This window comes from Tachyglossus aculeatus, chromosome 21, assembly GCF_015852505.1.
Source record: "Tachyglossus aculeatus isolate mTacAcu1 chromosome 21, mTacAcu1.pri, whole genome shotgun sequence".
Lineage (NCBI taxonomy): Eukaryota > Metazoa > Chordata > Mammalia > Monotremata > Tachyglossidae > Tachyglossus > Tachyglossus aculeatus.
In genome coordinates, this window is record NC_052086.1 from 2,769,606 (window position 1) to 2,784,944 (window position 15,339).

General features: G+C 52.2%; 1 protein-coding gene across 5 annotated transcripts in view; it reads left to right on the forward strand.

Annotated features, from left to right (window-relative positions):
• Positions 1-15,339, forward strand: part of NF2 (neurofibromin 2) — an 84,534-nt gene that overhangs the window by 36,875 nt on the left and 32,320 nt on the right. For all 5 annotated transcript variants that reach the window (XM_038763922.1, XM_038763924.1, XM_038763927.1 and 2 more), the window contains exons 2-4: positions 3,302-3,427; positions 5,668-5,790; positions 7,722-7,805. In XM_038763922.1, the coding sequence (XP_038619850.1) occupies positions 3,302-3,427; positions 5,668-5,790; positions 7,722-7,805 (333 nt within the window). The remainder of the gene's footprint in view (positions 1-3,301; positions 3,428-5,667; positions 5,791-7,721; positions 7,806-15,339) is intronic.

A 15,339-nucleotide genomic window follows, 5' to 3' on the forward strand; every position in this document is an offset into this window, starting at 1 on the left:
CATCCCTATGGGTCGGAAACGACTCGACGGCAGAAGACAAGACAAGGATAAATACGAGATACATTATAAGCGCTTAAACATCACAATTACAATTACCGATCACGTATCCGTCTTGCCCTTCTCCTCTTCCATCCGTAATTGATTTTGTGTCCTTGCTTCCCTTGTTGGATGACTACCTCCTCTGAGGCAGGGATCATGTTGTATGCTGTCTGTTATACCGTCCCAGGCTTAGTACGGTGCCCAGACAGTCAGTCAGTCCATCGGTCGTATTTGTTGAGTGCTTACTGTGTGCAGAGCACCGGGCTAAGCGCTTGGGAGAGTACACAAGGACAGAGTGGGTAGCCAGATTCCCTGCCCACAAGGAAAAGCGCTTAGGACAGTGCTTGGCACATAGTAAGCGCTTAACAAATACCATCATTATTATTATTACTAAGGAGCTTACAGTCTAGAGGGACAGCAGGCCCTTCAGCAACACTTTTGATCGACAGACCCCTGGGGCAGGCAGCAAAGGAATCGCGCAGCGTAGTGGACAGAACACGGGCTTGGGAGTCGGAAAGTCACGGGTTCAAATCCCGGCTCTGCCACTCGTCTGCTGCGTGACCCTAGGCAAGTCACTTCCCTTCCCCCTACCCTCAGTTACCTCATCTTGTCAAAATGGGTATTAAGATCTAGCCCCATGGGGGACATGTACCGTCCCCAACCTGATTATGTATATATGTATATATATACATATATGTTTGTACATATTTTTTACTCTATTTATTTATTTGTTTATTTATTTTATTTGTACATATCTATTCTATTTCTTTTATTTTGTTAGTATGTTTGGTTTTGTTCTCTGTCTCCCCCTTTTAGACTGTGAGCCCACTGTTGGGTAGGGACTGTCTCTATATGTTGCCAATTTGTACTTCCCAAGCGCTTAGTACAGTGCTCTGCACATAGTAAGCGCTCAATAAATACGATTGATGATGATGATGATTAGCTCGCATCTCCCCCAGTGCTTAGTACAGTGCCTGGCCCGTAGTAAGCATTTTATCTGCAATTTTATTTATTTGTCCCAATACCTGTCTCCCGCACTCCAGACTGTGAGCCCGTTGTGGGCAGGGGATGTCACTGTTTATTGCTGCATTGTACTTTCCCGAGCACTTAGTACAGTGCTCTGCACGCAGTAAGCACTCAATAATAAATACGATCGAAGGACTGATCGAATACCATTGAAAAAATGATCAACCTTGACATTGGCTGGCATCATGGAAGTCCATTCATTCATTCAATCATATTTATTGAGCACTTACCGTGTGCAGAGCACTGTACTAAGGGCTTGGAAATTATAGCCAAACTGCGGAGCCAAAGCTGGGCTTGAGTTTTGGCATGATAAGATTTTATTACGGGCTTTGCAGGTGGAAATAAGATTGAAGAGGAGAGCAGGGACAACAGTGATCGGGTTTCATTACTGCCGGCCTTGCGGGAGGAAGGGAAAGAAAAATAAAAGCCTGCATTGATGTAGGTGTCCAACCAGTAATTTACTCTGATTCTGAAATTTAACAACTCCCCTCCCCCTCATCCTGGCCCGACTGCGGTGATAATTAGAAAAGGAACTCTTGGGGCAAGCGTGACGTTATCCCGGGATCCATCTGGAAAGCCAGCATTCCCATTTCAAAACGGTACTCGTTTCGTTAGAGCGCCTTCCTTGTCCGAGGGCAGATCTGTGACTTTTTTCTTTTTTTTCCCCCCCCCAGCAATCAACTAATGTGGCTGGAAATGAGGCATAGCTCATAAGGTTAATTGAACGGGTTAGACCCTGCAGTTGGCAGCTCTCCGGAAAGTGCCACTCTGGCAGGGAAAGGAGCCTCCCGCCGGGCGATCCGAGGCCGCAGAGAAGCAGTGCGGCCTAGTGGGAAGAGCCCCAGTCTGGGAGTGAGGGGACCGGGGTTCCGACCCTGGCCCCGCCGCTTGTCTGCTTGGGCGAGTCACTTGGCTCCTCTGAGCCTCGGTCCCCTCATCTGTAAAATGGGGATGAAGACCGCGAGCCCCACGTGGGATAGCTCCTCAGCTCCCCATCCTCCCCCCATCACCCCGACTCACTCCCTTTGATCTACCCCCCTTCCCTGCCCCACAGCACTTGTGTATATATATATATATATACACATATCTATAATTCCACTTATATTAATGCCTGTTAACTCGTTTTGATATGTATGTAGCTATAATTCTATTTATTTATATCGATAGTGTTGATGCCAGTTTGCTTGTTTCGATGTCCGTCCCCCCCGCTTCTAGACTGTGAGCCCGTTGTGGGCAGGGAGTGTCTCTCTCGGTGAATTTTACTTTCCAAGCGCTGAGAAGCAGCGTGGCTTAGTGGAAAGAGAACGGGCTCCGGAGTCCCGGCTCCGCCACTTATCAGCTGGGTGACTTTGGCCAAATCACCTAAGTTTTCTATGCCTCAGTTACCTCATCTGCAAAATGGGGGTTAAGACTGGGAGCCCCACGTGGGGCAACCTGATTACCTTGTATCTACCCTAGTGCTTAGAACAGAACATAGTAAGCGCTTAACAAATACCATAATTATTATTAGTACAGTGCTCTGCAAATAGTGAGTGCTCAATATACACGAATGAATGAATAACAAGGACTGTGTCTAACCTGATTAGGTCGGATGTACCCTGGTGTTTAGTACAGTGCCTAGCACAAAGAAAGCCCTTAACAAGTACCATTAAAAAAAAAAAAAAGAATGAGAACCTGGGCAAAGGACTCGTTGGAAGTCCTGGCGCTTGGACTTGTGCCCTGTGAATCTGGCGTCTAGCTTTCCCCCCGCTTCAGAGGGGGAGATCCTAACCGGTTGCCGTTGACTCTCGTATCGGAGCTGGTGCCTTCCCCTCAGAGACGTAAAGCATCGGGGATGGAAACCCAATATCCGTTGGGAGTTCGGAGCTAAAAGCTGTCCGAATCGGATGTCCGTCTTTCCCAGTTGGAGCGGGGCGGGACACAGTGGGAAGGGCTCCGTGTTCTGCTGCTGCATCTCCCCCAGCGTCGCCGTAAGTTCCTTGTGGGCAGGGATCATGCCTACCAACTTCACTATCTCCCCCTCTCCCAAGTGCTTATTCATTCCGTCGTATTTATTGAGCGCTTACTGTATGCAGAGCACTGGGCTAAGCTCTTGGAAGAGGACACTAGAACCATAAACAGACCCATCCCCTGCCCACAAAGAGCTTCCAGTCTAGAGGGGGGGGGTCAGCCCAGGGCCGCGCCCCCAGCCGGCTCTCGTGCTGACGTCCCCTGCTCTCGGTTCCGTCCGCCGCAGATGAAGTGGAAGGGAAAGGACCTGTTCGACCTGGTGTGCCGGACCCTGGGCCTGCGGGAGACCTGGTTCTTCGGCCTGCAGTACACCATCAAGGACACCGTGGCCTGGCTGAAGATGGACAAGAAGGTGGGCTCCCGATGGGGGCCGGCGGGCCAGCCGGGGGGACCCGAGCCTTACGAGGGTGGGCTCCCAAATGGAGACGCTCACCGGGAAAAGAAGGCAGTGAGCCTCCGGTTGAATGCCACACTGGGTGCTGTCTTTCTCGACTGTGAGCCCACTGTTGGGTAGGGACCGTCTCTATATGTTACCAACTTGGACTTCCCAAGCGCTTAGTACAGTGCTCTGCACACAGTAAGCGCTCAATAAGTACGATTGATTGATTGATTGATTCTCCCCGGCCCTGGGTTTCAGCTCTCCCTGCCCCTCTCCCAGGGTGGATACAACCCGGGCCTGAGGGTCGGAGGATCCGGGTTCTAATCTCAGCTCCATCACTTACCCGCTAAGTGACTCAGGGCCAGTCACTTCACTTCTCGGGGTCTCAGTTCCCTCATCTGTAAAATGGGGATTCAATACCTGTTCTCCCTCCTACTTAGACTGTAGGACCCCCTTTTCCTTGTAAATAGCCGAGCGCTTAGTAGAGTCCTTGACACGTAGGAAGTGCTTAACAAATACCTTTATTATTTTTAGTAGTAGTGGTAGTGGTAGTAGTAGTAGTGGTAATAGTAGTAGTAGTCGTAGTCGTGGTAGTGGTAGTGGTAGTGGTAGTGGTGGTAGTAGTAGTAGTAGTAGTAGTAGTAGTATCAAACGTTTCTCTTCTTCCTCATGGAGGTTTTTAGCAATGTGTGGTTTAAAAGACCCTGTACAAGCTCACATACTTTCAGAAAGAATTTGAGCTTGTATAGCTCCAGAATGTAAACTCCAATTTTTTATGGTCTTTGTTAAGCGCTTAATATGTGCCAGGCACTGTCCTAAGTTCTGGAGTAGATACAAGGTAATCAGGTTGGACACAGCCCCCGTCCCACGTGGGGCTCACAGTCTTCATCCCCATTTTACTGATGAGGGACCTGAGGGATAGAGAAGTGAAGTGACTTGCCCAAGGTCACCTAGCAGCAGACAGATGGCAGAGCCAGAGAGAGAACCCGGGTCCTTCTGACTCCAAGGCCTGGGCTCTAGCCAGTCGGCCACACTGCTCCGAGGTGAAGAGATAGGGCTGCTGACTCTTGGGGGGTGGGGGTGGCGAGCAGGGTAAGGGTGGGCTACTGACTTTGGGAGGGCAGGAGGCCTAGGCTGGGGCCATCTTCTTTGGGCAGGTGTCCTCATTCCGGCCATCTTGGCCGAATTGGCTTCCTGGGGCGTCCACTGGAGACCCCGCTGTCCCGTCAGGCAGTCAGGGGGCTCCCCCAGCACCCCTGTTTTCTCCCGGGGTCCCCTCCACCGCGCCCGACGCAGTGCTCTGCACATCCACGGGCCTGGGTCGGGGAGCGGGCTCCCACAGGAAGAGTGGTCTTGGTGGAGCCGAAACAACACAGGAGGAACTTCAGCCCTGAGGAGTCGCTTCCACCAGCAGCCCAACCGTAGGGGACAGCACGCCGGGGCGGGACCACCCTGGGGCGGAGGAATCATCATCAATTGTATTTATCGTATTTATTGAGCGCTTACTATGTGCAGAGCACTGTACTAAGTGCTTGGGAAGTACAAATTGGCAACATATAGAGACAGTCCCTACCCAACAGTGGACTCACAGTCTGAAAGGGGGAGACAGAGAACAAAACCAAACATACTAACAAAATAAAATAAATAGGATAGATATGTACAAGTAAAATTAATAAATAAATAAATAGAGTAATAAATCTGTACAAACATATATACATATATACAGGTGCTGTGGGGAAGGGAAGGAGGTAAGATGGGGGGATGGAGAGGGGGACGAGGGGGAGAGGAAGGAAGGGGCTCAGTGTGGGAAGGCCTCCTGGAGGAGGTGAGCTCTCAGTAGGGCCTTGAAGGGAGGAAGAGAGCTTTGGCGGATGGGCAGAGGGATTGGGGGCATCCCAGGGCCGGGGGAGGACGTGGGCCGGGGGTCGACGGCGGGACAGGCGAGAGCGAGGTACGGTGAGGAGATTAGCGGTGGAGGAGCGGAGGGTGCGGGCTGGGCTGGAGAAGGAGAGAAGGGAGGTGAGGTAGAAGGGGGCGAGGGGATGGATGGACAGCCTTGAAGCCCAGGGTGAGGAGTTTCTGCCTGATGCGCAGATTGATTGGTAGCCACTGGAGATTTTTGAGGAATCCCCGCGGTCCTCAAGGGGAAGGAGGGAAGGCGTCAGCCCCGGGGGGCGGTTGACCTTCTCCTCTTTCGCTCGTCGTCCCCAAAGGTTCTGGATCACGACGTGTCAAAGGAGGAACCCGTCACCTTTCAGTTCCTGGCCAAATTTTATCCCGAGAACGCCGAGGAGGAGTTAGTTCAGGAGATCACCCAACACCTCTTCTTCTTGCAGGTACGCTCAGCCGCGCTAGACGCCCCCTCTCTCCCCACCTGCCGGAGTCTGTTTCCCCTCAACCCCCAATACGCCCGACCGTTAACGACCTGGCCCCGGGACCGCGGCCAGAAGCCAAACTCCCTCGGGATCCCAATCTCCCCCGGCACAGGCACAGGCTTCTGCCCTTCGTAAGGCGCAAAACCTCTTCAGTAGCTCCCAAACCATAACCCCTGGCAAAAACTCCTGGCTCCAGAGAAGTCTGCCTTTGGCTCTGTAAAGGCAGGGACTGCGGAGAGAACGTGACGTCTCTGGAGGGTGATAGAAGACGTAAGGGAAGGGGAAGAATCCCCGGTCACCGAAGTTTTAGGTTTCTCCGCGGTTGGCCGTGAAGCCCACCTGCTGCCGGGGGGCGAGGCGGAGTGGCTGGGGAAAAGAGGCCTGGAGTTTGATTTCCTCCTTGGCGTAGTCCTTGCCCGATTTCATGGTTAGTTACCAGTGATTTGCATAGGGACTGCCTCGTCTCCTATGCCCAAAGGTGCCAGCTGTCTGGAGTTGGGGGTGGGGGGAGGAAGACAAAGAGAGAGAAAGACAGAGAGAGCGCAAGCTTTGGTGGGGGGGGGGGGGGGAGGGGGTACGGCGTCTCCCAGATGGGAACGTGTCATTTTTCTTGTCGTGTGCTTAGAGCAAAACTGAACAGTCCTCTCAGCGGATTGCCGTTCTCCGGAAGCGTTATGTTCAGCCGACTTGTAACCAAGATTTTTCTCTAAATTAAAAAAAAAAGCAACCAAAAACCACCCCAAAATTAAGAAACAGTTGGGCACTAGGTTCTTTCCGTTGTCCTCAGGGTACATTTTATTTTTATTGATTCTGACTTTCGGCAGCTGGACATTTATCGTTAACCCGCCGAAGGGTTTTCAAAGACACGGCGGGGGTTAGGTGAGAGTCGCACCTTTCTCGGATTGGCTTTCTCTCCCTACAGTGCCAGATGGCACTCGGGCTTCCGAATGGGAAACGTTAGCCATAGTTGCCCATTCCAGTTCAGTCTGGGCCAGCTCTGCATTCCAGCTTGGAGAAATGACTTCGCATTTAGAGTTGGCATGCTCCAACAAGTGTTCTTCCGCTGGTTTATTATTATTATTATTATTTCTTTCCCACTCAGGAGCCCCCTGGGGAAAATCCGATGGTTCGGTGCATGAAAAACGGCCCCGGTTCACGTCTGACTACCTGTTGACACATGAACGGGAAAAGATAATTGCCTCTCCCGTAATGCTTTGTAAATAGTGTGTGCTGGCACCAGGGTGCCGTCATTTCAGGAGGCAAAGGTGGAGTGTCCTTGCCTTTGTGGGCGTCTGTGCCACCCCCCGCGATAGACTCCAGGAAATTAAGTGGTAGCAGGGTCTGAAGCCGGGCGAATTACATCTCCCCGCGATTCAGGTGTATTTAAAAGTTGAATTGATGGAGCTTTATGGCCTGCCTTTTTCTCGGAGCGGACAAATTGAAAATGATGATTCGTTCGGAAGGCATAACTCAGCCGGGTGCCATATGCGGCTCTCTCCCGGACGGAGATTTCAAGCCCGTGTTTCCCCGGAGAGGATGGGGAGGGGGCTTCTAGGTGAACGGTAGGGTCCTCTGGGATCGGAGCCGATCCCACCGTAACGGCTCTTGTTCCGTAGCCGTCGGTTCCTCCGTGACACCGGACTTTTTGTTTTTTTTGGGCTCGCTGCGATCTCTTGCGCAGATCTTCCATGCCAGCAGCCCCTTCCGAGAGCGGGGGGCCCTCTCGGCGGACGGACGGAGCGTGCGTCAGTAAGAACCGTACCCTTTGTCCCCAGAAAAGCACGAGCTGGCGGCTTTGGCAGCCCTCGTCTGAACAAGCCGCAGCCATCTGGCACGCCCGTGGTGCCTCGCGCGGAGGGTCCCGCTTATGTCTCTCTCGCCGCTCCTTTCAGGTGAAGAAACAGATTTTAGAGGAGAAGATCTACTGCCCTCCCGAAGCGTCGGTGCTGCTGGCTTCGTACGCCGTCCAGGCCAAGGTAGGCTCAGAGGGGGCGGTCGGCGACCCCTTCCCGCCGGGCCCGGCCGAAGAAGAACCGAGGCCGACGTGGATCCCGAGGGCACCCTCGCCCGTCGTCCCGGCGACGGGGCGGGATGGGCCGTCCGGAAGGGACCCACGGAGTTGCCGGGAGCCCCCAGCCCCGAACCCCCTGCCCTGAGATTCTTGACCGCGGTGAGATGAAGTGAGGCCAAGTAGTCTAGTCTGGATGTCCCGAGGCACTCCTCTGCCCCGACGCCATGCCGGTATTTAAGTGCTTACTATGTGCCAAGCACCATCTTAAACACCAGTGTAGATACAAGCTAATCAGGTTGGACCCATTCCCTGTCCCACATGGGGCTCACGCTCTTTATCCCCATTTTACAGAGGAGGGAGCTGAGGCCCAATAAAGTGACTTGCCCAAGGTCACCCGGCCAACTTGCGGCAGAGCTGGAATTAGAACCCGGGTCCTTCTGCCTCCCAGCCTCGGGCTGCAGCCACTACAAACCACCCTGCTTCTCTCTGCTCCTCCTCCTCCTCCCCCCCACGTGGGACAACCTGATCACCTTGTATCCCCCCAGCGCTTAGAACAGTGCTTTGCACATAGTAAGCGCTTAATAAATGCCATCATTATTATTATTATTATTATTATTATTATTCCCCGAATCCCACAGAACCAGAGATGGGGACAACCTGATCACCTTGTATCCCCCCAGCGCTTAGAACAGTGCTTTGCACATAGTAAGCGCTTAACAAATGCCATCATCATTATTATTATTATTATTATTATTCCCTGAATGCCACAGAACCAGAGATGGTGTCCCGGAAGGTCAAGACGATCCCTTCCGGCCCTTGGTCTTCCAGGCTCTGTACCTTGAGTCCTGAGACCTCCTCCGCGGCGCGGCGGGGCGTGAAATGAACGCGTGGGTGGTCGCGCAAGCTTAGGCCGTGCAGCCGACTGCAGGGGCCAGCTTCTGAAACGCAGCGGCCGAGGCTGGACGGCGACTCAGCCCGGGGACGGGTGGGAAAAATGAGGCTGTCAGCAGGGCCGGCCCAGCCCCGTCAGTCATTCGATATTGTCTACGGTCTCGGAGTGGCCACGTTTGGGCCGGGCGTCCCGAGGTTTGCGCCGGGAGACGGACGCTGATAACCCAGCGGGTGACCTTGAGAGGAGCCAGCCGGGGCGGCGTGGGCCAAGCCACCCCCTATGAAGAAATCTGCGTGGCCTCGTGTGTAGACCACCGGCCTCTAAACCAGAAGCTCAGTGTGGGCAGGGAATGGGTCTGTCATATTGTAACGTTGTCCTTTCCCGACGTTTACTTCAGTGCTCTGCACACTGTAAGTGCTCAGTTAATACCATCGACCGACTGGGAGTTAGAAGCACCTGGGTTCTCACCCCGGTTCCGCCACTCTTCTGCCGCGTGACCTTCGGCACGGCACTTCACTTCTCCGGGCCTCGGTTCCCTCGTCTGCAGAATGGAGACGGAGACTGAATCCCTTGTGGGACAGGGACTGAGTCCAACCCGATTTGCTGAGTACAGTTTCTGGCACACAGCGAGTGCTTAACAAATGCCGTAAAAAAAAAAAGGAATGTCATAAAGGGAGGGAAAAAAAGAGATGGCATTTAGACAGCGGCATGCTTTTCTGGATTGATTTTTTTTGGGGGGTGAAGAAGTGTGCCAACCAGAGGGAAAAAGAATTATTTTAGCCAGTGGCTGTGTTGTGGTGATGGTGGCCCAGCCCCCGTGACCGCCGTTCAGCGGGCAAACGTCCTGCTTTCTCGAACCCCGACTGCTAAGTTGCCGGGTTTCTCCTCGGGGGGTCCCAGGGGGAGTCCGGCATGCACAGTGGCCCGGCTCTGGGGTGATGGGAGTCATCCGTCAGTCAGTCGACGGTATTTATTGAACGCTTTCTGGGCGCCCGACGCTCTGCTGATGAACTAAAGGTCTGTGCTCGTTGTGGGCAGGGAATGCATCTCTCCATCGTTGTACCTGACCACATGGTTGAAGGAGATGGAAACTGTAGATCATCATCATCATCATCAATCGTATTTATTGAGCGCTTACTATGTGCAGAGCACTGTACTAAGCGCTTGGGAAGTCCAAATTGGCAACATATAGAGACAGTCCCTACCCAACAGTGGGCTCACAGTCTAAAAGGGGGAGACAGAGAACAAAACCAAACATACTAACAAAATAAAATAAATAGAATAGGTATGTACAAATAAATAAATAAATAAATAAATAGAGTAAAATAAATAAATAGAGTAAATAAATAGAGTAAATGTAGATGAATAGTAAATGTAGTAAATAGTAAATGTAGATGAATAGTAAAGGCCAAGTGGGCGGGCCTCTAGACTGGAAGCTCACTGTAGGCAGGGAACGGGTCTGTTGTATGGCTCTGCCGTCCTTTCCCAAGCGCTTAGTACAGTGCTTGCCCTGTACTCCAGAAGCAGTGTGGCTTAGTGGAAAGAGCCTGGGCTTGGGAGTCAGAAGATGTGGGTTCTAATCCCGGCTCCACCACTTGACTGCCTTTGTGACCTTGGACAAGTCACTTAACTTCTCTGATCCTCAGTTACCTCATCTGTAAAATGGGGATTAAGACTGTGAGCCCCACGTGGGACAACCTGACTACCTCATAACTACCCCAGCGCTTAGAACAGTGATCGGCACATAGGAAGCGCTTAACAAATACCGTCATTACTGTTATGACGATGAAGTGCTGCCGGGCTGGGAGGGGGAGTGAATAAAGGGAGCAAGTCAGGGTGACGCAGAAGGGTGTGGGAGAAGAGGAGAGGAGGGCTCAGTCAGGGAAGGCCTCTTGGAGGAGGTGGGCCTTCAGTAAGGCTTGGAAGTGGGGGAGAGCGATCGTCTGTCGGATACGAGGAGAGAGGGCGTTCCGGGCCAGAGGCAGGACGTGGCCAAGGGGTCGGCGGCGAGACAGACGAGGTCGAGGTCCAGTGAGTAGATTGACATTAGAGGAGCGATGCATCATCAATCATATTTATTGAGCGCTTACTATGTGCAGAGCACTGTACTAAGCGCTTGGGAAGTACAAATTGGCAACATATAGTGACAGTCCCTACCCAACAGTGGCTCACAGTCTAAAAGAGTGGGCTCACAGTCGGGCTGGGTTGGAGTAGGAGCGACATTGCTGCCCTGGGGGGTTTCAGAACAGGGAAGGTGGAGAGGGAAGGAAGTGGAAAGGCAGAGCATCACTGCAGTGCGGGGATATTCCGTTTCGGGGGCGTACACTAAGAAGTAGGGCTATATCTTGCGTCTTAGTTCTGGGTCTTGTTGGTATTGCGCGCTCTCAAAGCCCAAGGGGCCCTGGAGTGATCAGACGGGAGAGGTGCCCCCCAGCATTTCACCGGGACGACCCAGAGTCTCTCTCTGCCGGGCTTAATTCCCCGGCATTCTCAGATACCCAGATCTAGGCCATTGCCTGAAATCACACATTAATTCCGGCAGCTCCTTTCCTCCAAGGAGGACTTCTCTTTTATCTTGACTGAGCAGATACGTTTCGGTTCTTTTCTTCTTCATTCTTCCTTCCCCATCCCTCTCGCCCGCTTTTCCCTCCCCGCCCTCCGATCGGCTTTCCGAAGCGGCAGGAACTCTTATTCGTGAGGTTAGATCCGCAGCCCACGTTCCGTGGCAATCTGCCGTCAATTCGGGCCGTCGAGAGTATGTGCTGAGTGCCAGGGCACTGATGTAAACGCTCGGGAAGGTTCGGTGGACGTAGAAGACACAGTCCCCGGCGTGTAGGTGCTTACAGTCTATCGTGGGGCGTGAAGGAAAAATAATTTACAGAGGACAAAGAAGGCCTTAAATAACGTTGGTATTTGTTAAGCGCTTACGATGTGCCCAGCACTGTTCTAAGCGCAGGGGTAGATACGAGGTAATCAGGTTGTCCCACGTGGGGCTCACAGTCTTTATCCCCATTTTACAGATGAGGTAACTGAGGCCCAGAGAAGTGACTTGCCCAAGGTCACATAGCTAGTAGAGTGCGTCAGTTGATATGTTCAGAAGTGTCTGGGTGGGTCTGAGTGCCGAGGATGTCCGTAGCGGGAATATGATCATCGTGAGAGGGGGAGGGGGGAATTGATCTTGGATTAATTAATTGGGTTAATCAGTTAATCTTGGAATTAATCTCTGGGCTTTCCAGAGGAGGTTGGACTTCAGAAGAGCTTTGAGGATGGGGGAGAGCTGTAATACTAATACGACTACTACTACTACTAATGATAATAATAGTAATTGTGGTGCTCTTAAGCACTTTGTGCCAGCCACCATAGAGTCTGCCAATTGCTTGCTGTGGGACCTGGGGCAAGTCACTTAACTTCTCTGGCCCTCAGTTTCCTCAACTGTAAAATGGGGATTAAGTATTTTGGACTGTGAGCCCTGTGTGGGACAGGGACGGTACCCAACCCGATTACTCTGTATTCATTCATTCATTCAGTCGTATTTATTGAGCGCTTACTGTGTGCAGAGCACTGTAGTAAGCGCTTGGGAAGTCCAAGTTGGCAACATATAAAGACGGTCCCAACAGTGGGCTCACAGTCTAGAAGGGGGACTCACAGTCTAGTCTACCCCAGCTCTTTGGAACAGTGCTTGACATATAGTAGGCGCTTCCAAATTCCATAGTAATAATAACAGATGGAAGATAATCAGGTCTGACACAGTCCCTATCCCAGACAGCTCTCCCGGTCTAAGAGGGAGGGAGAGCAGCTATTCAATCCCCATTTTACAGATGAGGAAACAAGCGAATGCTTTAGAGAAGCGGCGTGGCTCAGTGGAAAGAGCCCGGGCTTTGGAGTCAGAGGTCATGGGTTCAAATCCCGGCCGTGCCAATTGTCAGCTGTGTGACTTCGGGCAAGTCACTTCACTTCTCTGGGCCTCAGGTACCTCATCTGGAAAATGAGGATTAAGACTGTGAGCCTGATCACCTTGTAACCTCCCCAGCGCTTAGAACAGTGCTTTGCACATAGTAAGCGCTTAATAAATGCCATAATTATTATTATTAAGTGTCCAGAAAAGTGAAGTACCTTGCTCAAGGTCGCACAGCAGGGAGGTGGCAGATCTGGAATTAGAACCCAGAGCCTCTGGCTCTCAGGCCTGGGCTCTCTCGCCTAGGCCAGGCTGTTTCCCTGGCTAACGACTTTCTTGGGCGGAGGGAGTCGCGTAATTTATTTAGGTGCAACGGCCAGACGTTTTCCTTCTGGATCCAGTCTTTCGATATCCCACTCCCCGAAAATAAATACCTTGAAGAATTTGAGGGAAAACTAGGTGAGCTATTCCTAAGCCAGTGGGGGTTGGGAGGGCCAGAGCAGATTTTCTGACAAGAAAAATTCCAGCCTTTCTCGAACCGAGAGGCTTTTCATGTATTATAGATGAGCGTTCCTTAATAAGGGAGACTACTTCTTCAGGGCTTGGCTATTTTAAAAAGCCCCACACGTTGTAGACAAATCCACCCTTGCTAACGCTCATGCACATTCATTCGTTGGCTTTTCCAATATTGATTTTCCCCCTCAGGTACCGCGGTCCTTGCGGTGAGAATCTTTGTGTGTGCCTGCAGCTGGTTGCCGTTTGAATCCCTGGAGATGCGCAAAGCTTCCGCGGGCCCCGCCGCTGGGGATTCCTCTTCGACTTTCCCACCATTTCTCCTTCGAGCCGAGAAGCGGCGTGGCCTGGTGGAAAGAACAGGCGCCTGGGAATCGGAGGACCTGGGTTCCAATCTCTGCTCCCCCCACCGACTGCCGGGTGACTTTGGCCAAGTCACTTCACTTCTGCCTCAGTTGCCTCATCTGCAGAATGGGGATTCAATCCCTGCTGTCCCTCGTACTTAGACTTTGAGCCCCAGGTGGGATAGGGACGCTGTCCGAACTGATTAACTTTTATCTACCCCAGCTCTCCAGGGCACGGAGTAAGCACTAATAAAGTACCAGAATTATTCAGTCAATCAGTCGAATTTATTAAGCGCTTACTGTGGTCAGAGCACTGTACTGAGCGCTTGGGAGAGTACCGTATAACAGACACGTTCCCTGCCCACATTGAGTTTCCAGTCTAGGGGGCTGTAATTATTATCATTTCCCCCTCCCTTGTACCTTCTTTACAAAAAATGCCTCCCCTTTCTTCTTGCCACCTAAAAGCCTCAGCTTACTTAATACCGTAACTCCCTGCGGCCTGGCACCATCCGCATTTGAGAAGTAGGCCACTTTTATTTATTAATCTTTAATATGGTATGCGTTAAGCGCTTACTATGTCCCAGGCACTGTTCTAAGCGCTGGGGTAGATACAAAGTAAGCGGGTTGGGCACAGTCCCTGTCCCACATGGGGCTCCCAGTCTTAATCCTCATTTTACAGATGAGGTCACTGAGGCCCAGAGAAGTGAAGTGACTTGCCCGAGGTCACACAGCAGACACGTGGCAGAGCCGGGATTGGAACCCAGGTCCTCTAATTCCCAGGCCCCGGCTCTTTCCACCAGGCCCTGCTGCTTGGGTGATGATGTAGGCGGTCCTCTCCAGGAGTGTGCGCCGCCCCTCGAACTTGCCTCATTCATTCATTGTCGTATTTATTGAGCGCATACTGTTTGCAGAGCACTGTACTAAGCGCTTGGGAAGTACAAGTTGGCGACCTATAGAGACGGTCCCTACCCGACAGCGGGCTCACAGGCTAGAAGACTGGGCAAACGGAGCATTCTGGGACTCCCCTCTGTGCTCCCTGATGCCCTTAGGAAAAATTTCCCAAGCCTGGTGCGGGCAGGGCTGGGAAAACCGTAAGGGAAAAGCAGCTTGGTCTGGTGGCTAGAGCCCGGGCCTAGGAGTAAGAAGGACCTGGGTTTTAGTCCTGGCACTGCCATTCGTCTGCTGTGTGACCTTGGGCAATTCACGCCACTTCCCTGTGTCTCAGGGACCTCGTCTGTCAAATGGGAATTAAGACTGAGCCCCGTGTGGGACGGGGACCGAGTCCGACCCGATTTGCTTGTATCCGCCCCAGCCCTCAGTACAGTGCGTGGCACGTAGTAAGCGCTGAACAAATGCCACAATTGTTAATAATTCTTATTTTAGGTGGGGGCAAATCGCCAGAGGGCTGGGGAAAGGTCTGGGCTGCAGTTTGGAAACCAAGTTGGGGGGCGGGGTGGGAATAGAAAGGAGGGGGATGGGATGGACGGGGATCCCTCCGTGATTCCCCCCTCTCTAGACTGCAAGCTCGTTGTGGGCAGGGAATGTGTCCGTTTCTTGTTCTCTTGTACCCTTGCAAGTGCTTAATAATAATAATTTTGGTATCTGTTAAGCGCTTACTATTTGCAAAGCACTGTTCTAAGCGCCAGGGAGGATTCAAAGTGATCAGGTTGTCCCATGTGGGGCTCACAATCTAATCCCCATTTTACAGATGAGGGAACTGAGGCACAGAGAAGTTAAGTGACTTGCCCAAAGTCACGCAGCTGACAAGCGGCGGAGTCGGGATTGGATCCCGTGACCTCTGACTCCCAAGCCCCTGCTCTTTCCACCGAGCCACGCTGCTTCTCTAACGGTGCTG